General features: G+C 37.9%; 1 protein-coding gene across 1 annotated transcript in view; it reads right to left on the reverse strand.

The window, feature by feature from the left end:
• The window catches only part of LOC126262291 (protein slowmo), a 33,901-nt gene extending 17,972 nt beyond the window's left edge, over positions 1-15,929 (reverse strand). The window contains exons 1-2 of the mRNA XM_049958815.1: positions 15,760-15,929; positions 15,516-15,681 (exon numbers count right to left, since the gene is read on the reverse strand). Coding sequence (XP_049814772.1) covers positions 15,516-15,681; positions 15,760-15,791 — 198 coding nt within the window. The 5' untranslated portion in view covers positions 15,792-15,929. The remainder of the gene's footprint in view (positions 1-15,515; positions 15,682-15,759) is intronic.
• Positions 15,930-19,695: the final 3,766 nt, after the last annotated feature.

The following is a 19,695-nucleotide window of genomic DNA, read 5'->3' on the forward strand; positions in this document are numbered from 1 at the left end:
AGGATATACATATACCAAATACACAGACACAAGGGTCCCTGTATGTCAAACCTCTACAAATGACACTACTGAAATTGTTAGATGTAATTTGCCAGTTCAAGACAGGATTAGTATAGCAGCAGGTACAAAACTAATTCAAGTTCTAGATTTTGTTTTAGCTAACAAAAAAAATATGGCCTTGGGATGGCACTGTGTGTAAGAGTCACTTTTGAAAAAAATGACACACTGCTTAGAAATAGGCAAAGAATACAGGTCATTTTGTTACAAAAATTAACAGTAGATGAGTCGGCCATGTTGGATTGGATAACTGACGTCCAATGAAACTAAATAGGGATATTTCGGGGTTTTGTTATTAAATTTTAATGTTTTGAGGGATGTTTTGAACAAAAACCATAGTTTAATATGATGTAAAAATTTGATGAATGCTGTAGTAACAATAACTCAATTTCCACAAAAACTGGATGAAGGACATTTTGGAAATGAGCAACTCAATTTTCAGCCCATTACATGCTGCTTCCACAGTAACTGAATACGAAGTTACACTAACAATTAGTTCATCAACAGAAAAGCTAGCTTCCTTGCATTTTTCATAAGTAAAAGGGATTGTTTAGATCTTACTATTAAGAAAGTTGAGAGCTAATTTTCGATTTTTAAAAAATCAAAATGAACTGGTATCACTGATGCAAGCTCACACCATCTACCATGATATAAGAGAGCATTTTCAGTCACCTCAATCATTCAGGCTCTTGTTTACCTTTGACCAACAGCGAAATACATAAAGAAATCTTTATTTCAACGAAAATTGAACAGCCAATGGTTTTTCTGAAAATTATTTTACATACCTGTACTATAGAAAATAAATAGCAGGTGAATGCACACTCCTAGCACTTAACAAAGAATGAAAACATTTCAAAGAAATTTCACAGGAAAATTCCCAGCAAATAGAAAAATGTTCCAGAACATCTAAGGTCAGACATTATTTTCAAGTTAACAATCCAACAACTTCAATTATAATGAAGTTGAGAAATGCACATAACAAATTTTATTGCTCTGGGGTATTAGTAATTGATTGTAACTAGTATTCTATCAGCCAAATCTGCCGCTCTTGATGTATGGCTTAAGGAGCATTTACAGCCAAGTAATAAAATTGCATTAGCACAAACCTGCTATACTATGGGGAGCACTGAGAACAGAATGTGTATGCTCCATAGGATGGAAAAGGGCCATGTTATCTATTTGTTAGAAGAACTTTAAATCTGTATAGCAAAAAAACAGAAGCAAGCAAGAGTGCTCAATGGACAAAGCAATTTTGTACACACACCTACTCTGCTTTGTTTGGCAATAATATGTTAATCACTGGCCACCTCACATGTATTTCTAGCCTTGTCATTAACTAATATAGAATACACTACATATCTGCTTCATTTTCTTACATTGGTTGTACTACTCATTTTTTATTGTCCCTTCTCTCTCTATACAATGTATTTCATTGACTATATAACCTTATATACTATTACAATGTTGTATTACCCTTTCCTTGGTATGATGTGTCATGGGACACAAAAGCCTTCTTGCAGTTAAGCTCCTCCGTCCACTTCTCACCTATGCTGCAGTCTGGTGGCTACTCCAACAGAGGGTGCTGATTACTTATTTAAGTCTTTTGTTTCACATATTTGGTTTCCCTGGTAAATTTGTCATTCTTATATTTTGAGTGCTGTAAGCTCATTTTAGTGTATGTTACCTTATATGCCCCACTGTGGATTTTACCCACTGTATTTTTCATTTTATTGCATTTTGTACAACCATGTAATTGATGAACACGTGTAGGCTTACAGGAGCGACATCTTATAAGCTTATAAGACAAAAATATTTTGTACTACTGTACCTTAGTTTTTCATGAAGATTAGTGCTGTTCACAGGATGGCTCTAACTGCACTACGGCTTAGTTTACACTGTTTTAAATGTGTGTGACAATCCTAAGCTGATTTCCTGTGTATTTTTTTAATGATGCCACTATGGGTTCATTATATTAAGTCATGTTTTAAAATGGGCATGCCTTGTGATATTTTACTCTCATGTTTTCCATGTGTATGAAAGTAAATTTTTCATTAGGGATATTTTGTTATTTTATGATCTAGACTGTCCTATTTGGTTTTTTCATGTTCTGCAACAGATGTGAAGATCACTGAGAACTGGCAGTGTAAGGACCAGGAGCTTCTGTGGCCACTACCAGAAATAATAGAAATTCATTCTTAAGTAAATTACACTTTTGCTTCAATATCTGCTGTAGTAGTTAAGTGTTACAGAACAATTTCCAACTTACAACAGCAGTGTCCACAAAATTTTATACACTCAATGATTACATAAATATGGATGATCATATTATGTTCCTTCCACTCACACAAACTGTCATTGCAACATGGCACTGTTAGTGAAATAAGGCTGTAATGACTTAAAATATGATTTAGGCCCACTGACACGGCAAGTAATAATTTTACTTTGACACATATCCATGTTGACTGAAGTACATAGGTACTTCAAATAACACAATTTAAGTAGAAACTAAGGCAGCTCTCCAGCATAATGACAGGGCTAAACTTTCAGTATTAATTCCGAAAAATACGTTTTCTCCAAATGTCTGCTATGTGTGGCTATTTTATTAATCCTGGATTCCACAGAGCACAGTTTGAGGCGGCACCAACTTGAAATCATTTTTGGGTAATTTTTTTATAACATACAATCAACGTGCTGTACATGCTTTCGCCATATCACAGGTCTTGTGGTGAAGCAGCTGGCGGAACACAGTTCAACGTCGAGTTGTGCAATAAACTGATCCTCGGTGCCCACGGCGAAACTGCACCCCCCCCCCCCCCCCGCCCGTAACGTTTTCGCGCAAGACATTCGGACCGAAGGTCAGCGTCGACTAGCGAACCGATGACGAGAGCAGCTACCGCGCGGAAAGCTACCAGCCGCCGTCCATGGCCCAAGTATGGCGTCACCTTCGGTGTGACAATGAAATGAACGGCCAAGCGCCCCCGGTTACGTCCCACTCCGCCGGGTCCGAAGTGCAATGCAGCCACTGCCACTTGCATCTGCCAATGTACGGGTAACGTGGCAACACACGCGTCAAGAACTCTTAGCGCTACGGGATAGCGTATGCACGCAGATCGTCGTTTACAGGCAAATTGTGTTGACGGCAAATTTATACGTCAGAATGCAGTAAGAATTAAGTCATTAGCCTAACAACCACAGGCCACGTAGATGCCACCTATCGTTTCTATGGTCCTTCGCAATCCGATTGTCTGAGAAAAAAGTGAATTGTGGTTCGTATTCTTCAATAGCTTGTTACAGATTACGCCTGTAGCTATCGCGAAGTGTCACAACACTCTCATTCGAAAGAGGCAGTGCCTTTTGAGCTTTCTGGTAATTGTTACTTCGTGATTCAGTGACAAATTCAGTTCGAGGTTCGATCTTTCACTTACCGCTACTCTTACCTTTTGCAATTCTCTGTGTATGTGAAAATTACAAGGTCACCTATCTGGGCCACGTAAGCATACAGGCTAAATAGTTATTCAGTAATTATTTTCAAAAATCTTTCACCCACTATTTTACCCCCTTAGAGGCTGAATTTTAAAAAATGCTAAACTTTTTACTTTCTGACAGAAAACAAATACCAGTTTTCATAGTTCTAGCTTCAAAGTTCCCTTAGTAGCGACATACTGTCAGAAAGACTTTCATCCCATATTTACCCTCCCCTCCCAGGAGTGTAATTTCGGGCAATCCTTTCATAAACTATGTCTACAGGCAATCCTTTCATAAACTATGTCTACAGTATAAGATCCACACTCCCTCCAAACTTCAAGTTCCTATCCTTAGTGGTTTTGTGTGGGCAATGAGTCAGTGAATCAGTCTGACCGTACTTCACCCCTTATGGGTTGATTTTCCAACAACAAAGACATGCGCACGTTTTATTTCTAACAGAGAAGCCATATATGAAATTTTCAGATTCAGCTCCAAAAATGCTTGCAGAATGAACTATTTCCATTAGAAACTTTCATCCCCCCATTTCTCCCCATAGTGGTCGAATTTCCAAAAAGTCTGAAACAAGTATTTTTTATTTGTAACCGAGAAGTTAAATACCATTGTTCATAGATGTAGCGTTAAAAATACTTTAGTAGTTCCTTAATTTTTTTAAAAGAGCTTTCATCCACCCACTATTCCCGCAACCCCCCCCCCCCATAGGGTTAATTTCCCAAGAGCTCTTAAATACTTATTTCTAACCGAGAAACCAAATACCAATTTTCGTAGGTGTGGATTCAAAATTCCATTAACAGAGACATTTTTCAAAAAACTTCATCCCTATTTCACACCCTTAGGTTTGGAATTTCGATAAATCCCTCCCTAAACGAGGTCTACCACATAAAATCCACACCTTCAAATTTCAAGGCTCCCTCCTTAGATGGTTTGGGCTGGGTGGTGATTGAGTCAGTACAGGCTCCGCTACTAACAGACCTCCCTGAATTAAGAAAATGGATTGAAGCAGCTGTTGCTACAATCACTGAAGACACACTTAACATTTGGGAAGAACTCTGCTATAGACTTTTGTGCCGTATGACAAGTGGTGCTCACACTGAACATTTATAAGGTTCTTGGTAAAACTGTGAGTTGCTCTTTCATTTGACATATTTATAACTAAGTTTAATGTAGTAATTATTATAAAGCGTTAAAACCCCGATATTCATTTATAAAAACCCTGTATTATTGACGGCGATCTTATGTGTATCTGTTGTGTTTATTGATCTTATGGAAAACTCTACGACCTTACGCACTAATCCAATATTTAAGGACTTTTAGGTAACGCTACCAAGCTATATTATACAAAGCCCTGCCTTCTACGACGTATATCTATGGACCTTCATTACCGGAAAATCCATATAATTGAAATCAGCTTCGCAATGACACCCATTCATCATTCCATCAGGTAGTTTATTTACTCCATTCTCCTTAGCTGAATGCGTTCTCGTGTCACCGATCGCAAGAGTTACGTGATGACTGAGCTCAAGTCAGGCAGAGCATTAAGATTCAACAGAGACCACTGTAGAGAGCATGTAGCAGTCACAAGGCCACTGTCTTTGTCATCAATTTGTTAACGGATGATCAGTTGTTTATTCGGTTATTACTCCCTTGAAATAAACGTAATCAAACTGCAATTTGTCAAACATTTAAAAATTTTCTTCTGTAATTTACGTATGTGTAAATTAACTGTTGTTCAAAGTGCCGCTATCTGTGCTGGTAGTTACCTACTGAGAAAATTTACGGTTTCGACCCTGAAGCTGAGAACCCGCATACCAAAGCTACAAGACTAGTAGTTCCGTGCCAAAAATGAAGGTCATGACAGTCGAGTTATGCGGTCTAGAAAGAACAGTACGCGCTGTTCTAAAAACTTTCAAGAATACAACTACCTGACAATATTGTAACTGCCCCTTTAAGAGGTTTGCCGACGTACGTTGTGATAAATCGTCTCACGTCTTCGAGTGCAGTGACACTTGCGAAATAAAGTCGACTAAATTCTCTATGTACATGGTACCGGTAACTGCTGTACTAGTATAGTACTGGTACTCTGACACTACTGAAATGTGTTTTTGAGGTTACGACATGTTTTATTCAGTTAAAACATAGCCATCAATACCAGGGCTTTCTCGATAGTTTCTTGCTTTAACGTGAATGTTATGTCTGCATCCACGTTTCACAAGAACTTTCCCTTTCGGCACTGGAGCTGTAAATAAAAATACAGACACAGGCCATAATAAGTGAATTATGTCTAACGGTAAGGTAATATTTTTCAGACTTAGTAACATTCACTGGGCAGCTTCGGACGTAGGAGAGCGGGAAGGGGGGACGACTACTTCCCGCTCCCCGCCTCGTCGTTCGCAAGCATTCTGAGTCGCTCACTGCACATAAAATACACGAAAGTCATCTGAAGCTCATAAACAAAAAGATTCAGATCTTTTTCAAAAACGTGACATCTTTGACACCGCATATTCCAATATCTAACTAGTACAAATGAAGAAGATTGCCATTTAGGCTCTACCTATTACGAAAAAGTCGTGAGGCAGGGCTATATATAGTATAGCTTAGTATCTTTAATTAAAGTCTTTAAACAGAAAGGTCTTAAGTCGTGATTTTGATTAACTGACTATTGAAAGGATGACTAATCTATTCCCAGATACTTCATGCACAAGCAGCTGGAGTGAGTGTAGAGAATATAAAATTCAACAACTCGGGAAGTAATTTATGAATTTCTAAATGAATGTTATACACGAATAGGTCCAGAAATTGAAACAACCGCTACTCATTCAGAGCTGATAATTTTACTTATATTTCGTTCGATTAACGTGCTAGCTTCTTCGTGTCACCCTCTTTGGGGTAGGTTGGAAATAATTTCTTCATTCTTCTTAATCTCTTCCTCTCTTCTTCAGAGATCATATATTTGGGTTTTTGTGCAGATTTGTCTTGGAACCTTATATTTTGATCTTTGGTAATTAGTTTTGCTGTTCGATGAATTAGTAATTTTTCTGATCTCTAGTTTGTTTCAACCAGTTTGGTTTTGTTTTGCGGTTACGGAAAAAGTCAAAGGATTGTTTGGTTAATCTGTTAAGAGTTCATTCTGAGAAACTGCATCTGAAAGTTTTTCGATTTTCTTGCAGAGTTTCATTTTTATGTATACTGTCTTATTACCTTTGAGTTTTGGTCCTATGATTTTCCTTAAAATTGTTCTTTCCTTTATCTCAAGTTTCTCCATTTAGACATTGAAGTTCATGTTTAGTGTTGCTGCTCGCTTGCTATCGTTGAAATCATACTGATTTTTTCCTCTGACTGGCTTGCGGAACTCGTGATGTCAAGTTTTAGTAGTGTTTAATCAGTCACTCGATTTTGGGAAGCTCCAACAGCTATCAGTAACACCATCTCAAAAATTCTAATGCCAGAAGTTCAGAACAGGTTGGCTAGGCTGATGGCAACGACCATTTGTCGATCCAAATGCATGTTGCATATTTAATGATCACCACAAGAAAAGAATGTGATATTTTTATTTCCCTTTATGGAATGACTGCTTAAGTGTCTGTGATGGTGATAAATAGAAAGCACATCCAGATTACTTAACACTGGTTCTTGAAATTTTGTATGTATGTCTTCGTGCTATAATTTTCATTTCCCTAATGAACTGTAAACGGACCGAAATCTGCCACCAGCTTCACCTACGCCAACCCACTTAAGGGGAGCCAGAGGTGCCTAAGCTGCCCATGTTAAAATCACTAAGTGTGAGGAACATTTATGAATAAACTACCAAATAGAAAAATTTGAATTTTTTTATAGAGTGGTTTAGTATTGCAGTTATGACAGAGGGATTTTGGAGTATCTTTTCTAGTTTCCTTCCAATTATTTTTTTATTAATGACCCAATTTTTTTTACAAATAATTGCTTTGTAATTAAACTGAAATGAAACTACTGAACATATTGGCAAATGGCTGTGTTACAATGTAAGTTTGACCACTAGGAATGCTGTATAAAAATTTCATCTCTCTAGCTTGAGTGGATTTTGAGAAAATGTTCCTTATATTCGAAAAATTCTAATTTACAGGAAATGGCTATCAAAGTTTCTCAGTACATTCCTGCACTATAGGATGGATTATCAGGGTCTTCTTCATCCTCCAAAAGCTTCCTCTTCTGTCTTCTTTTCTGGCCTATTGTTCCATCATACTTCATATGCCTTTCTCTTCTTTCTGCTCCTCTTATCCTTTCTCTGTCAATATTTCTTAGTGCTCGTACAGTGTTCACCCCAGCTGTAAATCCTAATGCCTTCAGAACTTCACACTTCACACTGTTCCCTTGGTTGTAGGTTGCTATTGCATCATAAATGCAAAAGTGCAGTGTTTTTATGCTTACAAACACCCTTTTAGGAATCACTTTCCAAATCAAATTGTTTACGCTCTCATTAGGATTCTGCTTCTTTCCGTGTAGACATTTGTGTAACAATTCTGGCTGTGCTAAGTCATGAAAAATTGGTTTTATTGCATTTATCACAGCTGCTGGCACACCATGTTTGTGATCATAGCCCTTTTTTTGCATTATAGTTGCACCAGGAATCTCTTGGGCACAGGCTGTGTTGAGGGTATTCATTGGAAGAGGCAGTATGAAGGAACAATGCCCACACTGCTTTTCACATGTCACTAACATTACTAGTATTTTGCATTATAGCATACCGATAGTATCTCTGTAGACGTTCAATCACCTCATCAGTAAGCCTGCCTCTCCCTCCTATTGTCTTTCCATCACTGAGCTTACTTGAACCCAAAGTTTGTTTGAGCCTTCGAAGCCATGCACCCATATGCTTTTGCACATGCCCAATGCATTCCAACTTTTCAACTACAAATTCATTTCCATATGGTTTCAGTTCCTCTTTAGTCTTGAAACCTTTGGAGTCACCATCCCCAAGGTAGTATTTGTACCTAACGTATCTGGGAACTGAACGTTCAAAAATTTGTTTCACTCCATCCACTTCCATTGCTCCACTTGATCCACTAAAATTTGCCTCACAGGTTCCACTATGCTCTCCTTTGATTTTATTTTTGCACCTACAATGTTTTGATAATATTGCAACATCTATCACTTTTGCACTATCACCACAAGTAGCAGTTACAACCCCATTCAGGGATTTATGACCCCTCTTTTGCCACGAACCATCTAATGCCACTACCAAATCCATAGAACCACCAATCATTTCTACAGATTCCTTCATGGTTTTCAAAGCCACATCTTCAACAGAGGATCCTACCAGCTCACAGTCGTACCCAAATTTGCTTGGAGGCAATGGCAAGTTCATAATACCACAAAACAGTTTACCAGCAGCAGACCCTTTTCCAATGGATCGAAGACCATACACAAGTCGAATATTCACATCAAACACTCTAGATCGTCCATTTTCACCAAAGAGACTGGCATGTGAATTGTAGAAAGTCACTTGATACTTGCAACATGCACAGATTATCTTCATCTCACAAGCTAAACCAAAGTGCTTTGTTATCTCTAGTCCCACTCCTACACTTTAACACATTTTGCACAGAACACTTTCTTTCAGCACAGAAGATAATAATCCAATATTCAATACTTTGTTAATATCATCAATGTCACTAACATATTCACGAAATCTGTCACTTCCACCAGTCAGCTTCTTGCTAGAAGATGTCAGATGGCTATGGCCGGCCATGTGTTGCTTAGCAGAAGAACGCACTGTTTCAGTAATTGTAGTATCGCAACTTGGTATTAGTGTTAATTTTCTTTTCCCTACGTTCTTCCTCTTCTTATATACACGGTTACTAAAACGTGGCATCGTAACCAGAACAACGCTTTACACAAGAAGTATAATACTACCAACAACAGGCAACACTGAACTAATTCGAAACGGTAAACAGCAAAGAGACGATGTTCCGCGCTCTTAGCGCTTCATTTGTCACAGAAAACAATGTACCCACCCTTGCAAACTCGCTGTGTGCGTAACATAAGGCGCTGTCGAGGCCTCGAGGCGCTGTATGCGTAACAGGCCGAGAAAATCCCAAGCAGTTCGCCAGGAAGTCACGAAAGGGTGTTAGATGCATTCAGCGGCCGCCCATTTCCTCTGCAGGCGTGGGGGAAAATGGTAATAACTCCACTTCTAGGGCGAGTAGAACAATAATTCAAAGTTTATATTAAAGAGGAATGTTCCAATTAATTTTCGGTAGCAAAAAAAAAAATCGTAATTTTTTGGATTTGACCACCTCCGGCTCCCCTTAAGTGATCAGAGGCATTCGCAACAGCGTGGGTGGGGCATGGGGGAGGGGTCGATAGATCTGCACCATCTCCCCACCTCCCACTCCTGCAACATTACAGGCGTTTTCATTCATATATTGAATGGATAACCAGTCCACTGGGATGTTATGAGTTTTTTTATCGCCTCAAATTTAGTTTTTTTGGCATCAAACTTCTCGAATCTGGCCAATTCCTAACAACAATAGCAATTTTAGACACTTTCCTCTCCTTGAAATATTCTGCGGGTGCTCATGTATGCGATTATTCAATAACGCATCCACCCAACTTGTTACAGCCAGGTAAAGCACACACCTACCGGGTATTCTTTCAATCTTTTCCCTAGTGATTATCAATCTGATTTAACTTTTTTCCAGCATAACGGCTAACAAAAGAACTCACGATTTCGAGGCTGGTTTAAGCACAAGGTTTCAACGAACACAAGCCTTAGAGTCAGCCCACCCTCTTCGTTTGAGCACCTCATGTGGTTGAGGCAGAGGCATGTTCAATTTCGCCAGCTGATAAACGTATGTCTCTTCATACTCAAAGTTCATTCTGGATACGAAGGTCACATTACGATTGCGTAAAAAATGTCGACGCGTTAAAGGGGAGGCCTTAGAACAATTTACTTGAGTACATAGGGCATTTGAACTGTGTTAACCTCTATCGGGGAAGCAGTTTTTGTTTTCTGACCTATGAGGGCAATGACCTTATACCCCTTGTGTCTTTGCACTTCCACAGGACAAATATTCCTGCTTGCCTAAGGAAGATCGAAGTTTAAAAATAAACAGTACATACGCAAAGAAGACCGTAAGGTGAAAGGGTAAAGTCTTCAGCAGTTTGACAACGTCCAACACGTGCTGTAAGCATTCCTTCATTAAGCCTTGGAAGAAAGCCACACAGCTGATGCTTTTCGGAGCCAATGTTGCGTAAGACCCACGGGAGTCTCACGCTGTAGGTCTGTTACGGAATAGCTGCACGTGATCAAGTGCATGGACTTTGGACCACTGTAAGCTGTGTAAGAACTCTATTAGGGCACCCGCTTGAGCATTTACTGAGTTCCTGTCGACCACACAATGCATTACAGCTGTGCGATCGTGTCTTCGGCGACTGTATTTGTCATTTATCCGTTAATACGTTTTAAATTTCGAAAATTCAGGTATCACAAATTCTAAAGCCAGCACCATTCCTGGTGAAAAGTGCGTACTGATTCGTCAGCATTCTCAACGAATGCTAACGTTCAATAATACCACAGGTATAACGTTGATTTACAGGGCGCAGTTTATGGCACTGGTCAGCAAAGGCCTAAAATTGTCATGGCAAGTACAACAAGACTTTATACCATCAGCAAAGAAGTGCTGTTATCCAACCTTACCCATGAACGAATTAATTCCTGCCTCTTCTTTATTTCTAACTGCAAAACATGCAAGGATGCCTAGCTGGTAGAAAGATTGGGGACACTAAGAATTACGAAAGTTTTAAATAATATTCAATTGTGAAAACAAACGTTACACAATCTGGTCAGTACTTGCCTCCAAGGTAGAAAAATATTAGTTTTCATCATTATATCTTCCTACACATTTCAGAGCCAATGCTGCATAAGACGCACATGACTCAATTGGTTCAATTTGAGTCCCTGCACTCCTGGCAGATCTAGATTGTAAGCCATATCCCTGAGCAGAACAGATCACAATTAAGTAATCATGAGGTGTGGACAAGAGAACCAATATAGAAGTAAGCAGGATCAGGATTCTGTGTCACTGAAGAAGGTTCTGTGTGTGTGTGTGTGTGTGTGTGTGTGTGTGTGTGTGTGTGTGTGTGTGTGTGTGTGTGTGTGTGTGGGGCGGGGGGGGGGGGGGGGGGGGGTGAAAGTCTGTAGAGCTAACAATATTGCAATAATGAGTACCACAATAGGTAATTCAGTTGAGGAATGACCATCTACAAAAAACCGAATCACAGAAGCTGGAAAAATATAGGTTCAAGAAGGATAACTGCAAAGAAATCTTGGGTAGCAAAAGAAATAAATTACCTGTTCAATGAATTACAAAAAAGGTTCAGGAAAAGAAAGTAATACAGCAATTTGTCGCTTAGGAATGAAATAAAGGAAAACACACAGTAAAAAGGCTGCAGAAAAATGCACAGGAATTAAAACTAAAATGTTTCTCTGAAGCACTGATTTAACATAGGCCTATAGAAAAGTCAAAACGACCTTCAATGAAATTAAAAATAACAGTGTCAACATTCTGCTACAAAACATAGCAAAGAGTGCTGAAAGTTTCTGTGAGTGCCAAAACTTGTCTGGTGATTTAATACAAGAAATAGGTTTTGACATGGAAGACATATGCGCTCCAGCATTAGAGTTTCACAGTGCATTAGAAGACTTTATCAAGTATGGCAGAAGGGATGGTTAAAATTATACTGGCCAGGAAGAGTTTGTTATGGTAATACCAAGTAATTACATACAAATTGCATGCAGCACAATGCAGATTTCATAAAATGCCAGAGGTTGTATTTGTTACTTGAAGATTTGTTGGCAGGTGATATACAGGAACTAATGACAACTTGATAAACACCTTGTAGACTGATTACATGGAGTTTTCACTTAATGGTAGTGTAAAGCACATAATTAAAATGTAATGCTGTAAAAACTAATTGTACAACACCTGGCCAATTTTAAATTATCAAAAGCTTGCTGCATGGCAGGACTGGGACAGTGCTTCCCCTCCCTTGAAATCTTGATTGTGGTAACAGACTGATCAGTAACATAGACCAAGGTCTAGGTTAAGCAAAGGATGACATTTGGCAGTGAGTTGGCAAATAAAACAAATGTGAATATGACGTAAAGATTGCAAGAGATTAATCTCTAGTTTTGCCCAGTAGTGTCTGCATTTGAACCTTCTTCATTAAAATAGATGACATGATAAATTCAGAGAAGCTATGATGCTTAACAGACCAATCTCTCAGTACATATACTGATGCAAATTATGAACATACATCACATATCAACTATGAGAAATGCCACAGTGACTACTAGGTAATTTCATGCCTATATAAATGAGATACCAATCTGCAGAATCTTTGTTACTGAACCACTACTGGAAAACACAAAGAACAACATACTGTGCTATTATGATGCATACAACTTTTTTGTCCAAAATTCCAGAGGTTACTCATTTTAGTATTATTTGGCTGTATAGCTTGAATTCAAGTTTGGTTAACCATTTCAGGTCTATGAGGCAACTAGTTAATTGATTTTTCGAAATATGTAGCCACACTACTAGGCCTACTTGTTCAGCAAAGCTAGTACAAAGCTAAAAATCACTTATTCACAACACATATCCAGCTTTCAGTGTCACCATGTTGCAACTTTGCTGGCAGAGTAAAAGCATACTAATAACAAATCCTGTCAAATGGCAAGAGATTTTTCTACGTATACATCAAGCAATTAGCAGTATATCTCTACAACGGGCTAACCTACAACCAAATCTTTCAATAACAAATTCATGCCTGCAATTCCACATAGTTCTCAATTTCTCAATTAGTAGGGGATATTTACAATAATGACAAATTGTTATCCACATTTAATTACTGGAGGTCACCTGATGGTGTTTCACAGACTTCTGTTAATTTTGTTGCAATACAGAAATACATTTACACTGTAAATTTTCAATATCTTTAATGTACTGATGAAGCATAATGACTTTCCCCAAGAGTAGTGATAATACTTACGACAAAACCACACGGTTTCATGGTATAATAATGAAGACATTGTAATGTATATTTAACAACTAAGCCATTAGAAATAAATTACTTGTTACATTGGAGAACTACTGGGCCACAAAGCTACCTAAATTTTCTTTTACAAGCAACCACAGTATGCCTGTATTTTATGTACTCGCCAGAGAAACATTATGACAGTTATGCTAGAGCATGAATGAATCATTTGTTTTAAGTTGGTGGAACGACATATCCACCAAAACTTGGGCTAACACTCAGACTTTCATAAATCTTTAATACTAATAACTTGTACTAAACACTGAAAAATGTAAAGTCCCATACAATTTCTTCGAAATATGAAATGGAGCCACTACGGATAAGCAGCAGTATGCTTACAGTCTGATTAAAATTACTTTGTGACTGACAGAATGCAATGGCAAAGGGCAGTCTTGCCAGCATGTGGCTAGCCACACAACACAAGGAACTGCATGTACAACAACAAGGTATAAAACAATCAACACAATCAGCATGCAGCACTCACCAAAGAACTGAGATTGGATAGCGGCTGCCTTTCCCACTCATCGTCCATCAAGAAGGAATTTTAATCCAAGTTTTCAAAAGAATACACTTCGGTTTATAGACTATACTACTCCTAAAGTTGGGATATCAAGAATATACAAAAGGCAACACGATTAAATGCTGATTGTATCTGACAGGTGGAAGTGTTGCACAAATGAGGAAAAAGCTGAGCTAGTAACTTCAAGACTTAATATCCTGCAGTATCACCATTTCCAGATAACATTTCTGAATAGTTTGAGCTCATTACATGCTGCTTCCACACTAACTGAATATGAAGTTACACTAACAATTAGTTCATTAGAAACAAAGCATTCTTTCTTGAATTTTTCCATCAGTGGAAGAATCGGGAAGAAGCCTTCGTTCGTAGTACAAAACAATAGGTTAGCTCCTCTTTGCAGTATTAGAAGAATATTTACAATACAGAAGAAAATCATGTTTATTTCCATGCCGAATCTATATAGCAGCAAAAAAGCAACCACCTCAAAAACCACAATACATGTACCACAGCATAAATTTTTACCAAGGGAACAGTCATACATTAAACTAGAAAAAATAAAGTAAGCTCTTTGCTCATTTACGATAATGACTGACCTTGGAAAATAAAGTTTCAGTAATAATAATTATCAACTGAAACACAGAGTCCAAACTATTTCTTATAAAATGTCTTGGGTTACAACTTGGGTCAATCACTTAAGTTGTTAATAATTCTGATGGCTCACCCTCAGTCTTGAGGCTCAACTCACAGTGCAACCACATTCATAAGCAATAAATTTACTTCTTGCTGCTCAATGCAGTACATAATGCTACATCCACAGCTATAATGTGCAGCCCACCATGAAATGGATGGGAGATTTTACTTCCCATTGTACAACTTACCCCATTTAATTTTTTCATGAAATACACATCTAATCTAATCACAAATACAACCCAATTATGATTGCAGATGCATCACACCAAAAGTATAATTTACATGCTGTTTCCCTTTGCGAATTTTTTTAACACATGCGGCACCGTGTTTAACAAATATCTTACGACTTGATTTTAAAAATCAGTATTTCAAGAAACTGATCATGTGAATCAATTACACCGAGCCACAAATCACTGCAAGATTATGGGGATGTTAGTTTCTACATATCACCATATGGTAGCTATTACTGTTTACAAACAGCATGTTTTGGGCTGCATATACAGTATTTCTCCCGGAATTTCACTTTATTGCAACTCCGTAAAACCATTGAGTAAGCATTTGCTATCAAATATACTATGTTTGAATAACTTGGAACGACACTTGTAATAAGTTACGAACGCGATTCAGTAACCGAGCTATTATTCAAAGGCAACAGATAGGCACGGAAAATCTGCTTAAGAACATTGCTTACCGATTGAGCCCACTTCGGAAACCCCCACTTGGAGCTAACCAGCCGATGTGTGTGCAGTATCCCATCAACCACTTTCCTTTCAATCACATCTGTACCAATAACGGCTGGGTTCATTGGATTTGGGTATTTCCTCCATGCTGCCTGGGCTACAGTTTCCCACGGATGACTAGAATTAAAAATACAAGACTCAATACAGAGTAACTCTTACCACCTGTTTACACTCCACACCAACACTTTAACTTACTTGAATGTGTGTTCCGATGTCCAGATCTTCATAGCTGACGACTTTTGATTTCTGATGTTACACTCGCAATTATTAACTTAACCTTCTCACCTTCACTGCACACACACAAACACCCAGTCAGACTGATCGACGTCTACTGCCAAACGTAACCTTCGCCCTGTTCTCCCACTCTCCACTTTCGCCAATGATTGTATCAAAGATCTCGTAACACAGGACGTTCTAATTTTCAAAGATAATTTTTGAACAATATCGATTACTACTACCGCTACAAGAAACTACCACAACAAACATTAAGGAAGCGCTTTGCAAAATAGCGTAGTGAACATTATGTGTAAGAGCCCTAGCCATAAAGTCAATCAAATTAGGAAGCACGTTATCAGATGTAGTTTACCTATCAAATTTATTATAAAAAAATTTAAATAACATAGACAGGATGAGTCAGGAGGAAAGGGACATGCTTTGAGGGGTGATAGTGATTCTGTACAAAAAGACATATGTCTTATACCGAATGGTTTCCGCGATAGAATACATTTAATGTACATTATTATTTATTTCCTGTGTAATTCAAACATTGTCATTGCTTACATCGTACCACAATAGAATAGATAAGTCGAGACTTGAGGTCTATTACAAGTAGTGGAACTATCTCAAATTGGCCCACAAAAACTACCTAAGCTGCAGCCCTTGCGTGTCATAAGATTTTCAAAATTATCACGCAAATTATTAGTCCTAGAGAAAACTTTTTTTAGGTAATTTGATGTAGTTTAATTTTGTACTGCGGTACGTTTCGCTGGAAGGTGCGGTTTTCCAGTTGTTCAAGAAAAACTTACAAAAGTGACAGTAAATTGTTCTGCCTCAGAAACCATGAGGAATAGGGCTTATCTGTATAAAGTTTTTTGTTCAGAATCACTAATACCATCATTCCTCAAAGGATGTAGCTTTCCTCCTGACTCACCATCTATTTGCAAGTTGTAAAACTAACAGGTAAACACATTTTATGTCCCATATTTTGTTTACGATACATATACGTATTTATTTTCTTTATTTGTGTGGCCAAATTGTCCGTAAGTGCTTTATAGTTCGTGAAGATATTTTAATTCTACCGTTACAGCTACAGGATAATGCGAGTTTTTTTTTTTTTTCAACAGAGACGTTTCGCTTCATTGTGGCAAAGCATTATCAGTGGTATGTAGTCAAGGAAATGTACAGTTTGATTTGTTTTTAAGATCGAAAAACCAACAAATTGTAAAAAGAGCTGTTTTTCGATCTTAAAAGAAAATAAAGTTGTACCTAAATATTTTTCATTACAGACCCAGGTTGATGCTTTACCTTAATAACAATACAATAGTATATTGTATTAGATTATAGTATAGCTTATTGCATTAACTTTTAGAAACTATCCTGGTGTAATTTGGTACTCTGCCATGCATTCTATAATGTACTGACACTTGTTTATTTTATTATTCTGTATGTACTAGTATATCCTGTATGACGAAGCCAATATCATTGAATGATCTATGGTGAATAAAATTCTTGATTCTTGAATAAAGGGAAACACGTCTGGTGAGTAAAACACGCCGGTAGTTGTAACGACAAAACGAAAAGATCTTCAGAAACTTATTTATGTATTTATTGGTCCAAAAACTATTTCGTACAACAGTATAAGATATGTCAGAAACATTAAAGAAATAATATATACACGTAAAATAATTAACAAAGTAGCAGTGCTGAAAAGTACAATACATATAACAATTAGGGTAACATCATATCCTTTCTCAGCAGAGGTGTATTTCATTGCATTTGAAACAGGCAACCAAAAACAGAAACATTCTTTGCAAAGACAAACACAGCATAGATAGCACATCAGTTAACAGATTCAAAAGATTTCTGTAAGGAGTGTCCACACTCACTGCCATGTGATATTAATTTTTCTTTCTTCCCCTTCACTACCGATCTGTTTCGGCTAAATTGCTAATATTGAATATTCTCTATGTACACATAACATCATTGGCAACTGTATTTTAACTGTCATTGTATGTTATTTGAATTAAGGGTGTAATTATTTTGTTATGACAGTAATTTGACAGTTCTGCAGCTACGAGTCATATCTTTATGAAGTATAAGCACTGTTATCTGTAGATCAGATATATCATCTGTATAACAGTACTGGTACTTCATAAACATATGACACTGTAGCTGCAGAACTGTCAAATTGCTGCCATAACAAATTACTTACTGCCTTAATTCAGTAAATAGAGAACAGCAGTTAAAATACAGTTGACAACTGTGTTACACATATATCAATCCATCTGGACAATATATATGTAACTCGATAATGGCTATTTAGCCAAAACAGATCTGTAGTGAAATGGAAGAAATAAAAATTAATATAACACATCAGAGAGACTGGACACTCAATATAAATATGCCATTTGCTGACTTATACTATGCTGTAGTCCCTGTGGAACATAAACTGTTCACAATTCAGAATCAAAAGAACTCACCAAAAAAAAAAGAGGGCCTAATAATCCCATAAGTTAATATATTCATTCAAACTGTAGAAACATCTATCAACAAGACATGATTTTAAGTCTGTCCCACCGAGCGAGGTGATGCAGTGGTTAGCACACTGGACTCGCATTCGGGAGGACGATGGTTCAATCCCGCGTCCGGCCATCCTGAGTAAGGTTTTCCGTGATTTCCCTAGATCACTCCAGGCAAATGCTGGGGTGGTTCCTTTGAAAGGGCATGGCTGACTTCCTTCCCCATCCTTCCGTAATCCTAGCTAGTGCTCCGTCTCTAATGACCTTGTTGTCGACAGGACATTAAACACCAATATCTTCCTTCTCCTCCCTCCTAAGTCTGTTCAAAAAAGTGTTACCATCTCCAATCTCTTTATAAAGAATGACATCAAAGTGGCTTACATGTCTTTGAATATGGGTTTTCTAACTTGTTCTGTATGAATGGACTCACAGTTGTGAATGTTATAACTGTGATAATCGAAGTAGGTTTGCAGGTCACCAACTCTAGCTCTTGTCATCAACACAAGCTTGTACGTGTACAAGGAAGCTAGAGTAAGCAAACACAACTATTTAAATAGGGGCTTGCCTAAGGCCCTAGCTAAGTCGTATGACAAGATTCAAATAGATCTTTTCTGTATCATAAAAATTTCATTTCACTGACTTAATTTCACCACAGAAAACTATTCCATAAGCTATGGGGGACTGGAAGTAATCAAAATTAGTCATTCTAGCACCATCTGAGGAGCAACCTTTAGAAATAATTATCAGAGAAAAACATGCAGAACTGAGTCTCTCGAAGAGATACGTTATGTGGTTTTCCAGTTTAAGCCTTGGTCAATATGCATTCCTACAAGTTTTGTACATCATACCCTTTCTAACTCATTTCTGCCCAGTACCAGATGGAGATCTTCGTTTTTATTTGTCTTCTCAAATTGTATACAGGGTGTTACAAAAAGGTACGGCCAAACTTTCAGGAAACATTCCTCATACACAAAGAAAGAAAATATGTTATGTGGACATGTGTCCCAAAACGCTTACTTTCCATGTTAGAGCTCATTTTATTACTTCTCTTCAAATCACATTACTCATGGAATGGAAACACACAGCAACGGAACGTACCAGCGTGACTTCAAACACTTTGTTACAGGAAATATTCAAAATGTCCTCCGTTAGCGAGGATACATGCATCCACCCTCCGTCGCATGGAATCCCTGATGTGCTGATGCAGCCCTGCAGAATGGCATATTGTATAACAGCCGTCCACGAGCATGAAGAGTCTCTACATTTGGTACTGGGGTTGCGTAGACGAGAGCTTTCAAATGCCCCCATAAATGAAAGTCAAGAGGGTTGAGGTCAGGAGAGTGTGGAGGCTATGGAATTGGTCCGCTTAAGTACATACTGACAAAACTAAAAT

This window comes from Schistocerca nitens, chromosome 6, assembly GCF_023898315.1.
Source record: "Schistocerca nitens isolate TAMUIC-IGC-003100 chromosome 6, iqSchNite1.1, whole genome shotgun sequence".
NCBI lineage: Eukaryota > Metazoa > Arthropoda > Insecta > Orthoptera > Acrididae > Schistocerca > Schistocerca nitens.